At 37.5% G+C, this 16,598-nt stretch overlaps 1 protein-coding gene across 2 annotated transcripts; it reads right to left on the reverse strand.

Moving 5' to 3' along the window:
- Positions 1-17: 17 nt before the first annotated feature.
- Positions 18-16,311, reverse strand: DGKE (diacylglycerol kinase epsilon). 2 transcript variants are annotated; one of them, XM_084491975.1, is made up of 12 exons: positions 15,619-16,311; positions 13,793-13,952; positions 13,322-13,441; positions 12,269-12,412; positions 10,169-10,326; positions 9,843-9,894; positions 9,592-9,705; positions 9,140-9,211; positions 8,483-8,610; positions 7,508-7,619; positions 7,006-7,191; positions 18-2,987 (listed from the first exon to the last, which is right to left on the reverse strand). In XM_084491975.1, exons 1-12 carry the CDS (start codon positions 16,080-16,082, stop codon positions 2,961-2,963), a joined length of 1,737 nt encoding a protein of 578 aa, XP_084348101.1. In that variant the 5' UTR covers positions 16,083-16,311; the 3' UTR covers positions 18-2,960. The 2 variants fall into 2 exon arrangements, with proteins under 2 accessions (XP_084348101.1, XP_084348102.1); XM_084491976.1 differs by lacking the exon at positions 7,006-7,191.
- Between the last annotated feature and the right edge of the window lie 287 nt (positions 16,312-16,598).

The following is a 16,598-nucleotide window of genomic DNA, read 5'->3' on the forward strand; positions in this document are numbered from 1 at the left end:
TGAGGAACAGGAAAAACTGAGTTTAAATATTTTAATCCACACACTTTAGTCTACAGAGAAATACAGTACAAATAGCAAGACAACAAAAAGATGCATTAGGAAATCTAGTAACAGAGTCAGTACTGTGAAAAATCTATAGTTGCAAACTTCTATGAAGAATACAGAGTAGATGTTTCTCAAAAGAGCCTTCTGGGAGCTTAAGTCACAAGAAATAGGCCACAATACTATTGACTAAACACAAACGTTTTCTTCAGTTTCACTTGTGTTAAGGTGGAGTGCTGGCACAGAACCTGATGGAGCCTATAGACAAAGCTTGGCCCAACTACTCAAATAATACATATTACCCACATGTAATAATTTGAGTAAACCTGTCACATTTCACATGTCAATGCTAGTATCACCTGCTTCAGTAATAAGGGATTAAGCCAGTAAGAGCACAAACAAAGCAGAGTTTTATGCAAAGTTCTAGAATCATACTTGTTGTGTGTCTACACAGCAAATAAGACATTTCCAAGCCTTTGCAAGTAGGAGTTGTACATGAATACCTCCTTATCCTCCCATTTCTACCTTCCTTCTTTTAACCAAAGAAAAAAAAATTGTATTTGAAAGCAGCGTGATGTAAAGAAAAAATGTAACAACTTTTGTCTTTAGAAGTTTGCATTGGAGGTTCAATATTATGCTGCCTGGCTATTTCTTTGCAAGCAAGATCTCATGTACGTTACTGCTACGAGCATTCAGCTTTGCTCTAAGATTTTGTTTTCTGAGAAGAGAGGTGGGAAAGGTGCAAATGGCTTTTGCTGAGGTTGGACACTAAGTAATACATGTGTGTTAAACTGCACCATAGGGAAACAACTGTTCTGTCAAGTGCAATGATCATTCCTGCGTTAGGGCTCTGCAGCAGGGAGAAAACAAACAAAAAAAACAAAACACATGAAAACAAAACACTAAATGCCAAATGTAATCTTGGTTGAAAAAAATGATAAAAATTCTACCTTTTCATCTATTATTTGCATTTCAAGTTCATTTTTTCCCCTTTAGTGCAATTTCAGAATACACATAAACACATTCAATGCAAATTCCAAGTCACAGCATCACAGTATTTCCAAGCTAAATAATAACTTTTTTTTTTTTTTTTTTTTTTTTTAAATTTTAACATGCTGGTATTTTCATTTAAGTAGTTATTAATTTAAAGTTACAGCTCTTAAGAGTCACATTTTTACAGTATTCTAATCACTAATTACTAAATAGAAATAACTAGTATACATATTGAAGTTACAAGCTACAAAAATAAAAATCCGTTCTGTTTAACTATAAAAATCCTATAAAGAGAAGATGGCTGGAGGTACTCGAAGGATTACAATAGTTGGTAGCAGACAAAATGGCTTTTGAGGGATGTAAACTTTGAAGACACAGAATGCAATAAACTCACAACATTAGTTCCCACTTACTCTTAAGAAAAAAGTGATTTATGCTGAAATCTGCAAACAAGTTTCAAATAAACAAATGAAATACATACAACAATAGGAGTATACAGCACAGTAAACAAGGTAGCATTAATGAAAAACAAAGTAAAATTTTGAATACATTCATACTTTCAAACAGTAAAGACCAGAGCCTCAGCGAAAGCAAGTCAGCATAACATCACTAGGTTTAGTTGAGGCATGTGGCTTTACTCCAGCCTAAAGTCTCTCCCTGAGATGCCCAAAACCTGAACTGGGTATTCAGCATTCTTAGTGAGATATTTTGATCTGCCATGCTTTTAGAACTGCAGCCTAAACAATACTGAAATACTGAATGTGTAAAATCAATCAATCTATCTAATTGCTAAATGAAAATGTGGTCTCATTTCATTCCCGTGTTCAGGAAGCAGCTACAGTTTCTCAGAAAAGAAGTCAGAACATTTTAAAACAAGTGTTTCACATTCATCAGGATCAGTGATGCTACTAGCATTTTTAAATCTAAAAAGATATCCTAGTCTATTCTTAACCAAGAACAATCTTGTTTCTTTTAAAAAAAGAAAACTGCTAATACTAGATACGAAATACAGAACAAAAAAGGATTTTCAGTTAGAACACATGCAAAGATTCTTAAGTGTCCTACTCTTATGTGTATATTAACCAGTTAGGCTTCAGTGCTGCTCTACCAAATGTATTTGTTCCTACGTAAAAAAGAAGCATTGTAGCATTGATACTGTTATGCTGTTTACAGCTAATGTACAGTGCTTTTTTTTTTTAAAAAAAAACAGTTAGATACAATAATATACACTAAAAAGCTGTGAGCATCAGTGCATGTAATGCAGATCCAGAAGAAATTGGCAGAACCTAAACCAGAAATTACTAATTCTGAGAACCTGTGTAGAAAGTGGAGATTCATCCCCAGCAGCTAAAAGCAAAAACTGTACTTTCAAAATAGGTCTGGAGGACAGGGAACACTACACCTGATGTGCCCATTCTAATATTCTCCAGGTGTCAGATGTCAGTCTGAGTAAATTAGAAATTAAGTTGACTGGAAAGGGCAAAAAAGGTGAGTTACAAATATGCGGTATGAAACCATTCCAATTTGCGTTTCTGACAAACCAGCTGGCATAAAGTATAAAACAAACAGAAGAGAAGCTCACTATCCTGTTTCAGCAGAGCTTCTGACACTGTCCCAACTGATGTTTTTAGCTAATACAAACTAAAAACGAGAAGTTAAAATGACTGAGGGGAAAAAAGTACTTACTGAATAGTTGCAAATTCTGTCAAGACAAGATGTACCAGGGAACAAACTCCCAATCTGAATCAGCTGAAATTATATATATATATTTTTTAAACTTTTGATATAAACATCGCTCTAAGATGACAATTTTCTCCAAGCGTGTTCAAACATGGTAGCATTTTCTTGTGCAACCAGGAGAAACTCAAGCCTGTATTCCAAGAACAGTACTTAAAGCTTCTAACTGTAGTAAACAGTGTTCCAAGTTACTCAGTGCCTAAGAAAAGCAAGACCTGAAAACACAAAACTATGAATGGGCAACAGAAAACTGAACATACACAGTTATCACATGCATAAGTTAAGCTATACCATCTTTACATTAGGAAAACAAAATGCAATTCATAACAGAGCTGACAAAAATATTCAAGTTTGAGCATAAGTTCAAATTAATTTGAAACAAATCTCACAATTGCAGTAGAACGAAAACAAAGCTGAATGTGGTTGCCATCCACCTCAGCTGTTTTTAAAGACAAAGAATGCACCTTTGGACTTCAGACACCTTTTTAAATAGTCCATACAAGGATAAAGATACGAAAGGCAGGTGGTATTTGAAACAGTTTAACCTTGCTATGAATTGCTCAAAGTAGAGGATAAAAAAAAAAAAAAAGTAAAAACAAAGCCTATGACAAATCTCTATGCATATGAAAATGCACACACATACCCCCTCTCAATGAACACGTAAACAAACTAGGTTTGAGTAAGGCAGGAAGCTCACGCACAGAAAGACTCTCCAAATAAGTTAAAGTTTGCTGTTTGCATTTCACAGGATTGAGAACCTACAATAAAGGAAATTATCAGCATCTGACCAAACTTCTGTTAAGGTAGCCTATACTGCAGTAAAACTTAAAAATAGTTTTAGTGAATTTGCTTTTGAGTGCTTGACAATATATGTTATTATTCACTCTATACATTTTAAGCAAAGTTATACTGTATGAAGACTGCCAGAAGAAACTATTCATTATTTATCACTATTTTCCCCAATGTTAGTCAGTAAGAGGGCATGGGAGAATCTCTCCACGCAGGGCATGAGCTCCAGCTGCAGAGTACCCTCTTCTGGGTAAAGGACGTACTGCAGTATTTTCAGGTTTCCAATCTATACAGTTGCTATTTGTACTGGTGCTTTATGCACCTACAACATTAAAAAAACATGTAGCAGTTTTAAAGCCACAACACACATGACAACATTAAGCAACTACAGCTATATTATAAGTTAGAGATGTTCATTTACGTCAGCATTAGAATCTGGGAGCCTGTGTACTATGTTTGAGCTTTCTCAAGTTGGACTAATAACAACTTTAGGACAATTTGCAACATACTGGAAAGGAGGACACATGTAAATCAAAGGATGGTGTGTTGGACACAGCAAGACTTCCCAAAGACTTCCTAGCAGATTCTAGTGCTAACATCGTATGTTTAAAAAGATTTTTTTTTTGGTCATGCATATGACAATGATATAATTATAATAGAAGGATGACCACACATCTGCTTAGGAACCGGATACTTACAGAATATTCTCCATACCATAAATACAATTTTACAAGAGGCTTTCCATGCCTAAAAAGGCTACACATGCTGTCTACCATTTCCTGCATTCACCAAGAGTCAAACTTTTTCACTTCCACATGCAAGTAGGGGATGATGATCTGTCCAATACAAACAAGACCATTTCTCGGGGGTTCTCCCTCAAAAGTGCTCAATTAGATACATTTGCATTTCCCAAAGAGTATTTCACACATTTAGGACAGGATTCATAACAACCTGCAGTAAGTGTGAGGATCTAGTCTGCACAAATATAGTACAATATCACTGGTACACATTCAGGCAAAACAGATGTGGAAAAGTCAGCTCACCTACTGGAGGAAAAAAAAGGAAGCTTTCAAAGTCTTCACGTCACATATTTTTCAGGATGTTGGGAGTTTAAGAAGTGAACGTTTTGAACTGTTAAAGATTCTTAAGCTACAAAATAATTTGAATAATCATCTGATCAACTTTAGATAGCTCTTTAAACTGCATTCTGAATAGTTTAAATTAAGTATACAAAATACTGCCCTTCATAACACATACCCTGCTTTTCCAGAGACTTGTCAGTTGTTTGTAAACAATAGTTACATAGCACAGAACTTAAGTATTTTGGGGATGCTAATGTCTGTAAATTATCCAAATAAAAATAAATAACTAGCAAGACTTTTGAAGCTACAATACAAATTGAACCTCCATAACAACAGCAACAAAAGGTTAGGATACTGGGTTTATCTAACATTGCATGTTTTTGCATATTTTAAATACATTTTATATAGACTTAACAATAAATTTGTTCTCTGTATTTACATACTATAAAATAATTAAGATGAGGTGTGGGAGGCTAATGAATATGGAATTTACAAGTGGCTTCTGTTTTACAGTTCGTTACACTCTGGTCACGTATCCAGACAACTATAAATTCACTGGCAATCAGTAGTATTTTAAGATCTAGCACGTACACTTTCTAGAGTAAATACCATCAGTTTAAAAATGCTCTCCAAAGATGATTACAATTGAAGATTCTAAAAATACTAACATTTCCAAGGCTTAAATAAATTATTTTAAAATATAAATAGTTCCTTCACTGTTAATGCAAACTTTGTTTTACAGATTGCTGAAAAACAGTTTCATTTTACAAAACCTAGAAACACAGTCTACTTTACCCAATGGTTTCGCTTTCAGTTAGCATAAAAAAAAAAAAAAAAAAGTGACTGGGGCAGTTTGACAAAAGCAGCAACATTCAAAGCTATGATCAATGCCCCTCAACTTCTCTTATGATCTTAGCTTATGCAATATACATTCAGCGTAAATTCTTTTCTTATTCAAGAATTCAACTGGACTTAACTGAATTATTAGTTACAAACTTCAAAATCTTAACTCACATGTCTCACCTGCTGCAGGCTTAAAATACCTCTAAGGGAAAACTAAAAAGGAAGCAGGTTTTTACTTCTGTTAGACATGAAGATGTTTTTACCTGAGAAGCTTGGAACCTGAGAAGCTTCAGATATGTCAAATTGACCGTTTACTTGTACTGGTGTGTGTGTTCTTAACCTTTACTACCAGTATAGGCCACTAACCTTTTCCTGGCCCAGTATTCATATGAGAAATGAAGATTCAGGCCGAATTATCTTTGACCCCCCTAAGAGCCATTTAGAAAACAAATTTACCCTCCACACACATCAAATGATACACGTGAACAAAAGAACTTGCTAACCTCTGCAAACCTCTCTCTCAATCTCCACAATTCAAACTGAAACAGTTAACAGACTGACTTGCTATCGATTGTTTCCAGGTAACAAAGCGAGATCTTTAACAAGCCTCTTAAAAAAAAAAAAAAAGATTTGCCAGCTATCATTACTTCTTTAAAACAGTCTTTAAAACACAGCTAAAACAGACAGCTCCAAGTTTTCTTCCAAGAAGCCTCCTCTAGAACTGTAACATGTTGCTATTTACAAAAACTAGAATTAATCTCTTGCTGACTGAAGCAGTCAGTCACAGGATCATTCAGTGCAAGTCATGGTACAATTACTTTGATGTTGTATCTTGGGTACTCAGGAATACTCCATCTATGGCTTACAAAGCCACTGAAAAAGTCATTCGCTAACAGACCCTTTCCAGAAACCTTTGGTCCAAACCTACCTTTCCTTGCTAGCTGCCTTTCCAAGAGCCCCCACATCTCCACTCTCCCAGTCAAGCCTACTAGGTATGTACTGCACACACAGGTGCACAAAAAAGTTTGTCCTACTTCCAAGAAGAGATGGCAGACAGGACCAGCAGGCCGTTGACAGAAAAAAAAACAGCCCACATTTTACTTGGTCTGTTTTTCTGTTCTGGAAGCATTCCTGGAGAAAATAACAGGTGGAAGCAGGCTGAACTCCAACTGTTCCCCTTTTCAAGGGTATCAAAACTTATGCATACTATATTGTATATGTGCAGAAGATCTGATTCCACAACAAGGAAGGGCTTCTGTATCTGGTCCTTCCCTGACAGAGTAACTGGCTCCTCAGCTAGAAAGGCTGGGTACCACTATCAACCTAAAAGGCAAAGCAGTTGTGGTAATTCAGCTGTGAAAGTTTTCATGAATGTGAAAGCACGGCTTTTTCCTCGACCCTAGTTCATTTACAAGTATGAACCTTATAGCACAATCCTTGATCTAGGTTAAGTGTTCTCAGTGCTTTTAACGGGCTGAAGTTCTTCTTTGTATTACATTACATTCCACAACATCTATACCTCTTCATCTGTCTGTTCTCTCACGTGCTCTTGCTCAGACACGCTGGAAGCGTCGTCATCTGTTTGCTCACCCGAGTGATACAACATCAGTGCATGTGTCTTATGAGTTATGGTAACAGTGCATGGCCCCTGAGCCCACGGTTCTCCATCCACCTGCATTGGCATCTTTGAACTCTTCAAGATCAGCTAGTATTAAACAGAAGAACACACAATCACAGCAGTTCAATGTAGCTCTGAAGATACCTTTTATAAATACAACGTATTGATGTTGCACAGTTCGAGACTAGCCAGGGAGAAACTTAATACATAATTAGTTGTACTCATAGGTTACCAACCACAGCAACAGAGGATTGCTAATTATAACTTAATTAAATTTATTACGCAAAAGAAGCATCCTGCTCAACTGCAAACTGCAACTTTAGAACATAGAGCTGAGTGCTTGAAATTGTATGCTGCGTATTGAAAAAAAGATTAGGGAAACAGGTTTATAAATAGTACTTACCCTTACTGTATGTGCCTGCCCTAGACGAACAGGATTTGCTAGTTTCACCTGAATCTGGGCACAGTGGAAAGAACCGTGAACTCCAACAACCTCCAGAAGTCCATCATCATGTCTATGAATTAAGAAAGCAGACCTCTTAGTGATGTTCATGAACTCTGAAATGCCCATTCAAATATTAGTCTTTCCTCTGTTACTATAAAAAAGACAACTGTTAATCTACAAATGTTTGAACTATTTATTTCCTGGTGAATAAGTCACACTGAATAGAAAGCGCAGCTGTACAAAAGCAGGCCAAGTACAGAACAATACTCTGGTTGGTACACCCTACACAGTTACTGGCGATCACAGATATATTATTCTCCAAGACTCAAAGTGCATATTTAAGGCCTTTGGTGGATTTCCACTTCAGAAATTTGAAAATTTTTCTGTCTTGCTGTCTTTTTAGGCAGTTATTAATCTACAGGAAAATATTTTAATTGCCCCCACCTTTTTTTTTTTTTTTTTTTTTTTTTAAGATTTTGGTAAAGAACTTTGGCCAAATAACTTTAGAAATGCAGCCTCATAAGCATTTTCTAAAGAAGGAAGTCACAGGAGGGCAAGTCTCATGTGCCCACAATTCATCACTGCTGCAGCCAACTTACATCCATTTCAGACTATAAAAGAACATGTCTTAATACAAATTAAAATATAGAACAATAATAAGGCAACAAAAATTTGACTTCCATGATGTACGTATCTTCTACTTTTTGAAGGCTATTTTCAATAGTCTTTTCAACCCTATTGCCTAATCAGGCCAGACATTTTGAGAAGGTCAAACCTGATGCATGGGATGCACTTAGCTCTTGTTAGTCTCTAACAAAAAGAATCCTGACTTTCAGACAAGACTTATTACGTAAGCATAGCCTACTGGGGGGAATTGTTTACACTACAAGAACTGTTAAAAAAAAAAAAAAAAAAAAAAGAGGTATTGCATACCTTGCCAAGGGATAAGGTTCATCACCCATTCCTTCCCAGAGCCTACAGCCACCTCCCCAGTATCCAATGTTCAGGACAATGATGCCTTCCAAATTGGGCAACTCAATTCTCTCACCATCCAACTCTAGCTTTAAAAGAAAAACAGAAGTTAATTACCATGAATGAAATTCAGTACTTCAACATAAGCTAATTATTCTCTTTGTCTAATAGGCCTCCACTTGAAGAAAAAAAACATCTGTGAGCAAAATTGGGCCTGTACAAATATAACATTTTCTTTCCATACTTAAAAAAAATGACTTCTGACTTCACAACCTGTAATCAGTTTCTGTTAATAGAGAAAAGAAAAATGAACTGTCACTTATTTAAGTCTCTAGTCTACTACAGATTTCATCTCAGTATCTGTATTTGAACTCAGAGATCTGAGTCAAGACCAGAAAAGTTTTTAGTAATTTTCAGTAAGCTCGAAGGCATGAATTCCACAAATAAAGTTGCAGATAGCAAAGAAGCCTGGAACATCAAAAAAAATCCAGAGTCCAGAGCTATCCTCACACAAGTATCATGTAGATGTAAACTGCACAGTTTTTTTCCTTTCCTTTCACAAGATAAATTTCTCTACTTCCCCGACTGTCCAAAGAAAAAGCAAGTTAAAAAACTTACCTCAACTTTCTTGTTAAGATCTTTACATTCTTGTACTAAGCAGTCTTTGGTTCCATAAAAAAAATAAACAGCCTGCAAAACAAACAAAAGGAAAGAAGGACAGAAAGGACTGTTAAAAGAGACAGTTAGTATGAAATCTATTTTAAATGCTCATGTATAGTTATGGTTCTTCAAAGCTTATCATCTAAAATACATATGTAACATTTGCACAAGGCAGAGAAATTATATCACTACAGTTCATTAATATCTGAAGACATTTTGTTTCAGAGTAATGCAGTCCCTGACAAAGAGTCCTAAGGGTTGAAAATCCAATAGAAATTAAGATGAAACTAAGATTTAATTGCAATAACTTCTGTCACACTATGCAGAAAAATAATCATGCTGAGTCTTTAAAAATAGCCTTAAGTTAAGTCAGCAACTACAAGGTGAAAGTGTCACTTTACCGAACATACCTTATTAATAATTCTGCTGGAAAACAGAGACGGAGTCTTCTCACGATGAGCATGGAAATTTAAAGCCATCAGAGCATCAGGTCCTACAGAAAAGTAGTTGTTCATTGTGAACACCTGTAAGAGAGAATTTCTATTTATGGCCTTCTGAAATATTATTAGGATTTAAAAGTCACTATGTTTAATGGGAAACAGGTAATCAGAAAATGATACAGATATTCCATAGAACCCATATTTATAATCACAAGCCATACCTTTGGTTTCCTTAGGTTATAGTATCCTTTGTTTGTTACCTGAACTTTCCATCTGAAAAACAACAGCCATTATTTAGATGCACGGCAGGCAAACTATTCTCACTTAGTATCAAAGTTGTAGTTAAGAATTTCAAAAGATTCAGATTTAGCTACACTACAAAAGAGTTAAGCACTTCAGAAAAACTAAATAAAGACTAATTTTGGACCTTGGTTATTCTGCAGTTCCCTAATCCACTGTGTACTTTACATATACTGCTTTAGTGGCATAGCAGTAGACCTACAGTAATATTTGGTTAAATAGAATTTGTCTTTTCACTGTTACTTACCTGTCTAGTTTGATTCCATCTGCCTCCATGACATTTCGTAAGATTTGTTCTACAGGGACTTCTCCAGCATAACCTGCACCCCAGCCCAGTGTATTAGACAGGTCATTACCTGTTCCCAGAGGTAAAATAGCAACTTGTGGAATAAAGCGTTCTTGCCCCTAGGATACAGAAACACTACATATTAGCTCTATTTTTAGCATCATTTTCTACCTTCCAAAACCAAATGTTCAAGTCTGATAAACAATCTTCAGATCAGCTTGTTACATAGTGCAGTACAGCTGGCAGTATTAGTGGAGCAGATGGCCCATTTAAGTACTTATGGTAGTGATAATGTACAGAAAGGAAATGTGAAGCCATTGTGAGGAGAAAAATTAAAAAAAAAAAAAAGAAAAAAGGAAACAATGCATTACTGATACTCAACAGAGCATCCCCTCAGAAGAACGAAGCTTTGGAACTAAAAGCAGAAGCCTGAACTTCTCATCTGATTTCCTAATTTTCTACTTGTTGCAACCATGGGTATGGGTAAGTTAATAACAGTATTATTGCATATACCTCTGGGAAAGTGCTCTGCAATGAATGCTAAGAGACAAAAAGAACACACACGACTGTGGACCATAATGAGCAACAAAAAGGCTCTTAGAAGACTGATGTTAGTTCTAAAAAAACTGATGCATGTAATACTAGAGCATTTCAACTGTGGACAGAAATTCACACACCCAAAGTAAAGTCAGTATCTAAGTTTCTGAATTGCAATATACACACACAAATTTATCTGTCATGAACAGATTGAGCAGATGATAATTACCTCTGCAGATCACACAGCAAATATCAGAAACAAACATTCAAAACAGCCACTTTAGCAAAGATCTTTGCCCTCTTTACCAGAGAAGCATGAACAATTGTTTCAGACATACTATAACCTTTGACATTCAGCTGTGAAAAATACTTGGAAAATGTAGCATTATGGTTACTACTTTTCAACAGGAGGTTTCTGCCAGGCAACCTGGATTTGAGAGTCAAGATAAACGAAGGGAGCACAATCTACTGCTCATAATCTTAACGGTATCTATGTAACTCCAATGCCTCAGTTGAATATCTGTGTTCTTTGCTACCAGGTTTCATCAACTATATTGGCTCTGGGGACAATATATCAAGTGTCCAAAACCAAATAACCACATACCCATATTAGTTAAGCTTTATAGTTCTACTTTGTTCTATTTCTACTTTATCGGTACATAAAAAGTCTCAAAGAAGCTCAATTTGATTGTGCATGGAGTTGTAATAATGGCCTTCAACAACAACATTTCATGCATTAACATGAAAGCAGCATCAAGAAAATAAAGCTACTAAAAACGCTGCAATTGATTCACGGCCAAAACAGACAAAAAAAGAGATATTGATAAAGGAAGACATTCTTTTATCACTAGAGAAAAAGATTACTAGGTAAAGTACAAGAGCCCTGGTAGTTATTCTTTACTTTCAATCTTCTCATGGGTTCTTAGCAGTACTCTGTAAATTGGATTATCTTCCCTTTCAAATCAACACCAAGCATACAGCATATTTTTTCTATTTGCTGTTAATGGATGAGTGCAGACTGATAGGTTCTTCAGAATACACCATAAGTAGTAAAAGCACATTACAGCCCTCATTTATGCACTGGCAATATACAGTGCACTGCCACTGTAGCTGGCAAAAATTACGAGGTTATTATAAAAGTGCTTTGGGATAAATAAACAGCAAGTCAGCATTACTAATAATGGCTACTGATAGCAAAATAAATCTGTTTAGACAAAGAGGAAAGAACAATGTATAAAATACTCTGCATCTGTTCTTTTCTTGTTCTACAGAAAAGAACAAATTTAAATACATTTTTAATTCTAAAGCTTTTATATATTTTTCTGAGCTACATGAAAAGATGCATTATTACAAGCTGTTTTTGCCCTGATAAGCAATTCTGCAAATATTTTTCTGTATGCTTATTCAGGAAGATGAAAAAGATAAATGCAGGTAAAAGATTAAAGTGTAATAATTCAGCAGCTCCAAAACTCATTTCTCCAGCTCCAAAACTCATAACATATCCTTTCATTTAAAACACAATACCTTTATCTTCATCTCATCAATTGCATCCAGGACCCAGCCTACTGTACCATCCCCACCACAGACAAGAACCCTGACAGCATTGCAAGGCAGCAAGGTACAAAGTTGGAGTGCTTTAGCAGGCGTAGTTTTGCTTAGATCAAAAACCTAGAATAAAGGAAAATAGAGTCTCATAGGTTCACGAAACATGAGTCATGATTTGCCTCGTAGATAAACAACTTCAAGATGTTTATTCTAATGTAAAACAAACATTCTCTATTTATAATATTACATAAGCAATTAAGCTGTTTTGATTTTTATGAGCAGGATGTGACCTGAAGTCACAAAATAGCTTCAGCTGCTTCACTAGGAATAAAAGCCATTGATAAATCAAGCTGACCAAGTCCTAAGAAAAGTCTGTATCTAGTAACATTTTCATGAGTTTTGTTAAGATGAAAGGCTTCAGATAAAAGTTACTTTAAAATATTCAGGATACAAAGAGGTTTATTTTATAAAGCCTTACTGGGATGTATTTAAAACAAATGTGTAGTGTTTTCTGTTAGTCTGTATTCTAAGATTCAGTTTTAAACTTCAAAGGGAGAATATTAAGGTACAGCCAGGAAATCCAAGGAACAACTAATTGCCTTAACGTCAACATCCTGTGCCATCTCAAGTGGACTTTAAAGGGAACAACAGCACAAAACAGCAATTGTAAACACCAATATTTTCACAAGTAAAGTGAGGATTTAAACACATGTTCCAAATTAAGATTTAAATATTGCAATTTCTAAAAAAATTGTTAATAAGTATGTGACTATCAAAGCAGAATTACTACGTGTATTACTATAAATAGAAGACTGCACAACTATTAAAAGAACCAGAAAAAAAAACACGGAAGTGGGGGAACCTCTGAATTTTTATTCTGCACACAACCTTATTCTTTCTAAAACAACAAACTGCATGAATTTGTTTCCTTTACTGACCTTCTAGAAGATCCTACTACCATTATTGAAGCAAAGGGATGCTGATTCTAACTTAAACTGTTATTTAGTTATAGTGGTTTTTCAATGTAATTACCTGAACAGGGTTCAGCAGAATTTTAAATTCTCCCAGTAAAATCTCACCCATGTTGTTTCCACTACGAGTATTAGCCAGTACGATTACCGGGATCCAGTGTTTTCTGCCATAAGGTACTATCTGCAAAAAGATGACGATAAGTCACATAAACACTGCATGTTTGAAAATGTCTAAAGTCTTGCTTCATAATCAGTTCCCTCCAAATGCTGAAATGAGGAAGTTACCAATTAGTCTGATGTAGTCAAAACAAACAGATATTTTCAACACAAAGGCTGAAGATTTGTTCTACAGTGCTTAGGAGAACAAATGCTACGGTGTTATAAACTCATTTTTTGTTATGTAAAAAAAAAAAAACACACAACAAACCAAAACAAAACCTCCTACATCTTTATCAAGTTTTCCAGTTTCATTAAAAAACAGAAGCAGAAGCCAGACAATACATTTTAAAAACAAGAAGCAGAAGGCAATTACCTTTTCATAATCGGTTCTTTTGTCTTTACGTAGCTGGTTGACTGTAGACAAGTAGTATGGTGGAATAATTAAGTCTTTGAATTCTCCAAATGTACATTCCTCAATCTTTAAACAATCCAGCATGCAGTCATCATGTACAGTGCACTGACACCATACACATCTGGAAAAAAAGAAAAAAACAACTGAAATCCTCAAACAAATGACACAAATTTTGCTTATGTATTTTAGAAAGAGAAACTAACTTCTAAGAATTACTTATGTTTACATGTACTGTTATAAGTGATATTTTAAGCACATTTTAGAGAAAAGCATGCATTCTCTGGAAGTTGAAGTGACTATGTATTGGCTACAGAAAATTACATAACTTGATCATGTCCTCAAAAGTCTAGAAAAACAGTTGAATTTGTTAAAATAAAGATACCAGTTTTAAATTAACTCTGATTTTTGGTGTTAAAAATAAGTGCTACAAATACCGTATTGCACTGTATGCAGCAGTTACACTGAAAGCTTGGATGAGAAACTGAACTCCTATCCATTCTTGGAAAGCACATACTAGAGTTCAGTTTAATAATTTCAAGTGTTACTAATACCATGAATTGACTTTGGCGATAAATTTCCCCAAAGTGATAATACCCGTAGGTCTGAAACCTAAAAGGTTACACGGTACTGAGCAAGGCTTATGGGATTTTGCTATGCAAAATTGCTCAGCTTTTTGACCGACTCTAAGAGCTGCCCTGGCAAACAGACCAGAACAAGAGGGAACACTGCAATACCTCCTGCCAGCCTCTGCAAAATGTTAATCTTCATTTGCTACATCCAAAGCCTTGGTTTAAGCAGCTGTGAAAGCTATTTTTGGAGTCCTTCTGCTTAATCCAGCACACAACTAGAGAAGCGATGATACTTGCCCTGTACTGTAGACAGTGATTATTGTCAGTTATTTTCTGCTTCTTTTCTCATTCTTCCTCCTTTTGCATTCAGAATCCTGTTTCTTTCCTGCTCTCATAGACATGCTCTCTCTTTCTCAAGGTTTTGTTTCTGACAATATGCTCACGTATAATGGAATTCGGCTAACTTACCATGCAATTTCCCAGTATCACATAAATGTGGAGCAAAAGCAGACACCCTTTAAGAATGCAGAGGTCACACTCTACACAGGATGTGCACCACGACCTCTATGTTCTAGCCTAACATGTCACTATGTGCCATGCCGACAACTTTACAAGCAGCCTTGCTAATGACAGTATGAGCCTTTCAATTTCCTAAAACTTTTTTATCATTCTTACTACAAACCGTAACAATGGATTATATTGCAGCAACTTTCATGAACTTCCTATTAGCCTCTTTTGAGCAGCCTTAAAAAGGTAAAAAAAAAACAAAAACAAAAAGCACCAGTTATAGGAGGGTTGTTTGTTCTAGCTGCACTAAGCAGATGCCAGTTTTGCAGAGATGCATGCACATTTTGGCAATCTGAAATGCACACTATGCCACTGATATTGCTCAGGCTATTCACTGTACTAACGACATGTGTGTTAGAGCCTTTTTAGAACTGTCCCATAAAAACATAAGCTCTCTTAGACATTGCCTTTTAGAGGTAATTATACGCTAGCTAGCACATCATTATGGAGAAATGCAAGCAAGACAACAAGTAGACCGAAGATGCAATATCCTGCCCTTAACTTATGAGTCAGGTAACCCACAGGCACCCACTTTCATTTTAGGTTCTCTCAAATTGTTTTTGTGGCGATGTGTTCTAAAAAGACTGCAGTTAATTAAACATGGATGTAGCATCACACTTCCACATACAAAACCAAACTCCCTTGCAGTACCTGTAGTCGCAGAGCTTGGGCTGTGTGCCACACTGTTGTTTGCATACCACACAGTAGCTGCAGAGTGGGACATTGCCTCTGATCCAGTGATGCGGCATAGAGCTGCGGGCTCTACCATCGCTCCTCATCATAATTTCCTTGCAGAGAAAGTGCTGGTCAGCCTTCTTTAGGCATCCTTCACTGACACGCAGCCCACAGCAGTTGCAGAAAGCACCCTGGAGGATGTGCTGAGCACACACGCAGCAGTAGGAGGGCTGCCCAAAGAGATCAGTGTAGTGCCAGTCGTGTTTGCTCTTGCGAAAGATGTCACGTATCAGCACCTGCCGCCGGGACCGCTGGAAGCTGCACCACAGCGTGATCAGCACCGGCACGATGACGGAGCACAGAGTCCAAAACACCAAGCTCCCGTCCGCGACGACAGAGGACGAGGAGGAAGCACTGCTTCTGCCCTCCGTGCCCGCCATTCCTCGTCCAGCTCGGTCTTCCCAGCCTAACCCCTCAAGAAGACAGCCGGGCGAAGCCGGGAACGGCTGCCTGGGCCCAGCAGCCAACGAGCAGCTTCGTGAAACATCTTCTAACCCCTCCCTCAGCACCTCCGTGCCCTCAGGGCCGGCACCCAGCAGAGGGATGCCGCTGCTGGCCTCCTACCAGGGGCTCTGCCTCCGCCTAGCACAAGGCCAGCCACCCCCCGACCCCCTCCCGCCCCCAGCACGGAGCCCCCGGGGGCTGCGGCTCCTACGAGGGCCCCGCGCCTCCCCTCAGGCCCCTCGGCGGGGGAGGCCCAGCCCCGGGCCGCCCCCCCTCAGACCGAGACCATGCGCTGGGGGCCTCCGCCGCCGCCCTCCGACCTCCCTCGCCCCGTGCCCGCTTCCCGCGGCTGCTGGCGGCCGCTGCTGGCGGCGGCGGCTCCTCGGGGCCGGGGCCGGGGCCACACGGGGCCGAGGGGCTCCGCTCCGTGCCGGCGGCCGCCGGGGATGCGC

The sequence above is a fragment of the Aythya ferina genome, assembly GCF_964211825.1.
Source record: "Aythya ferina genome assembly, chromosome: 18".
Lineage (NCBI taxonomy): Eukaryota > Metazoa > Chordata > Aves > Anseriformes > Anatidae > Aythya > Aythya ferina.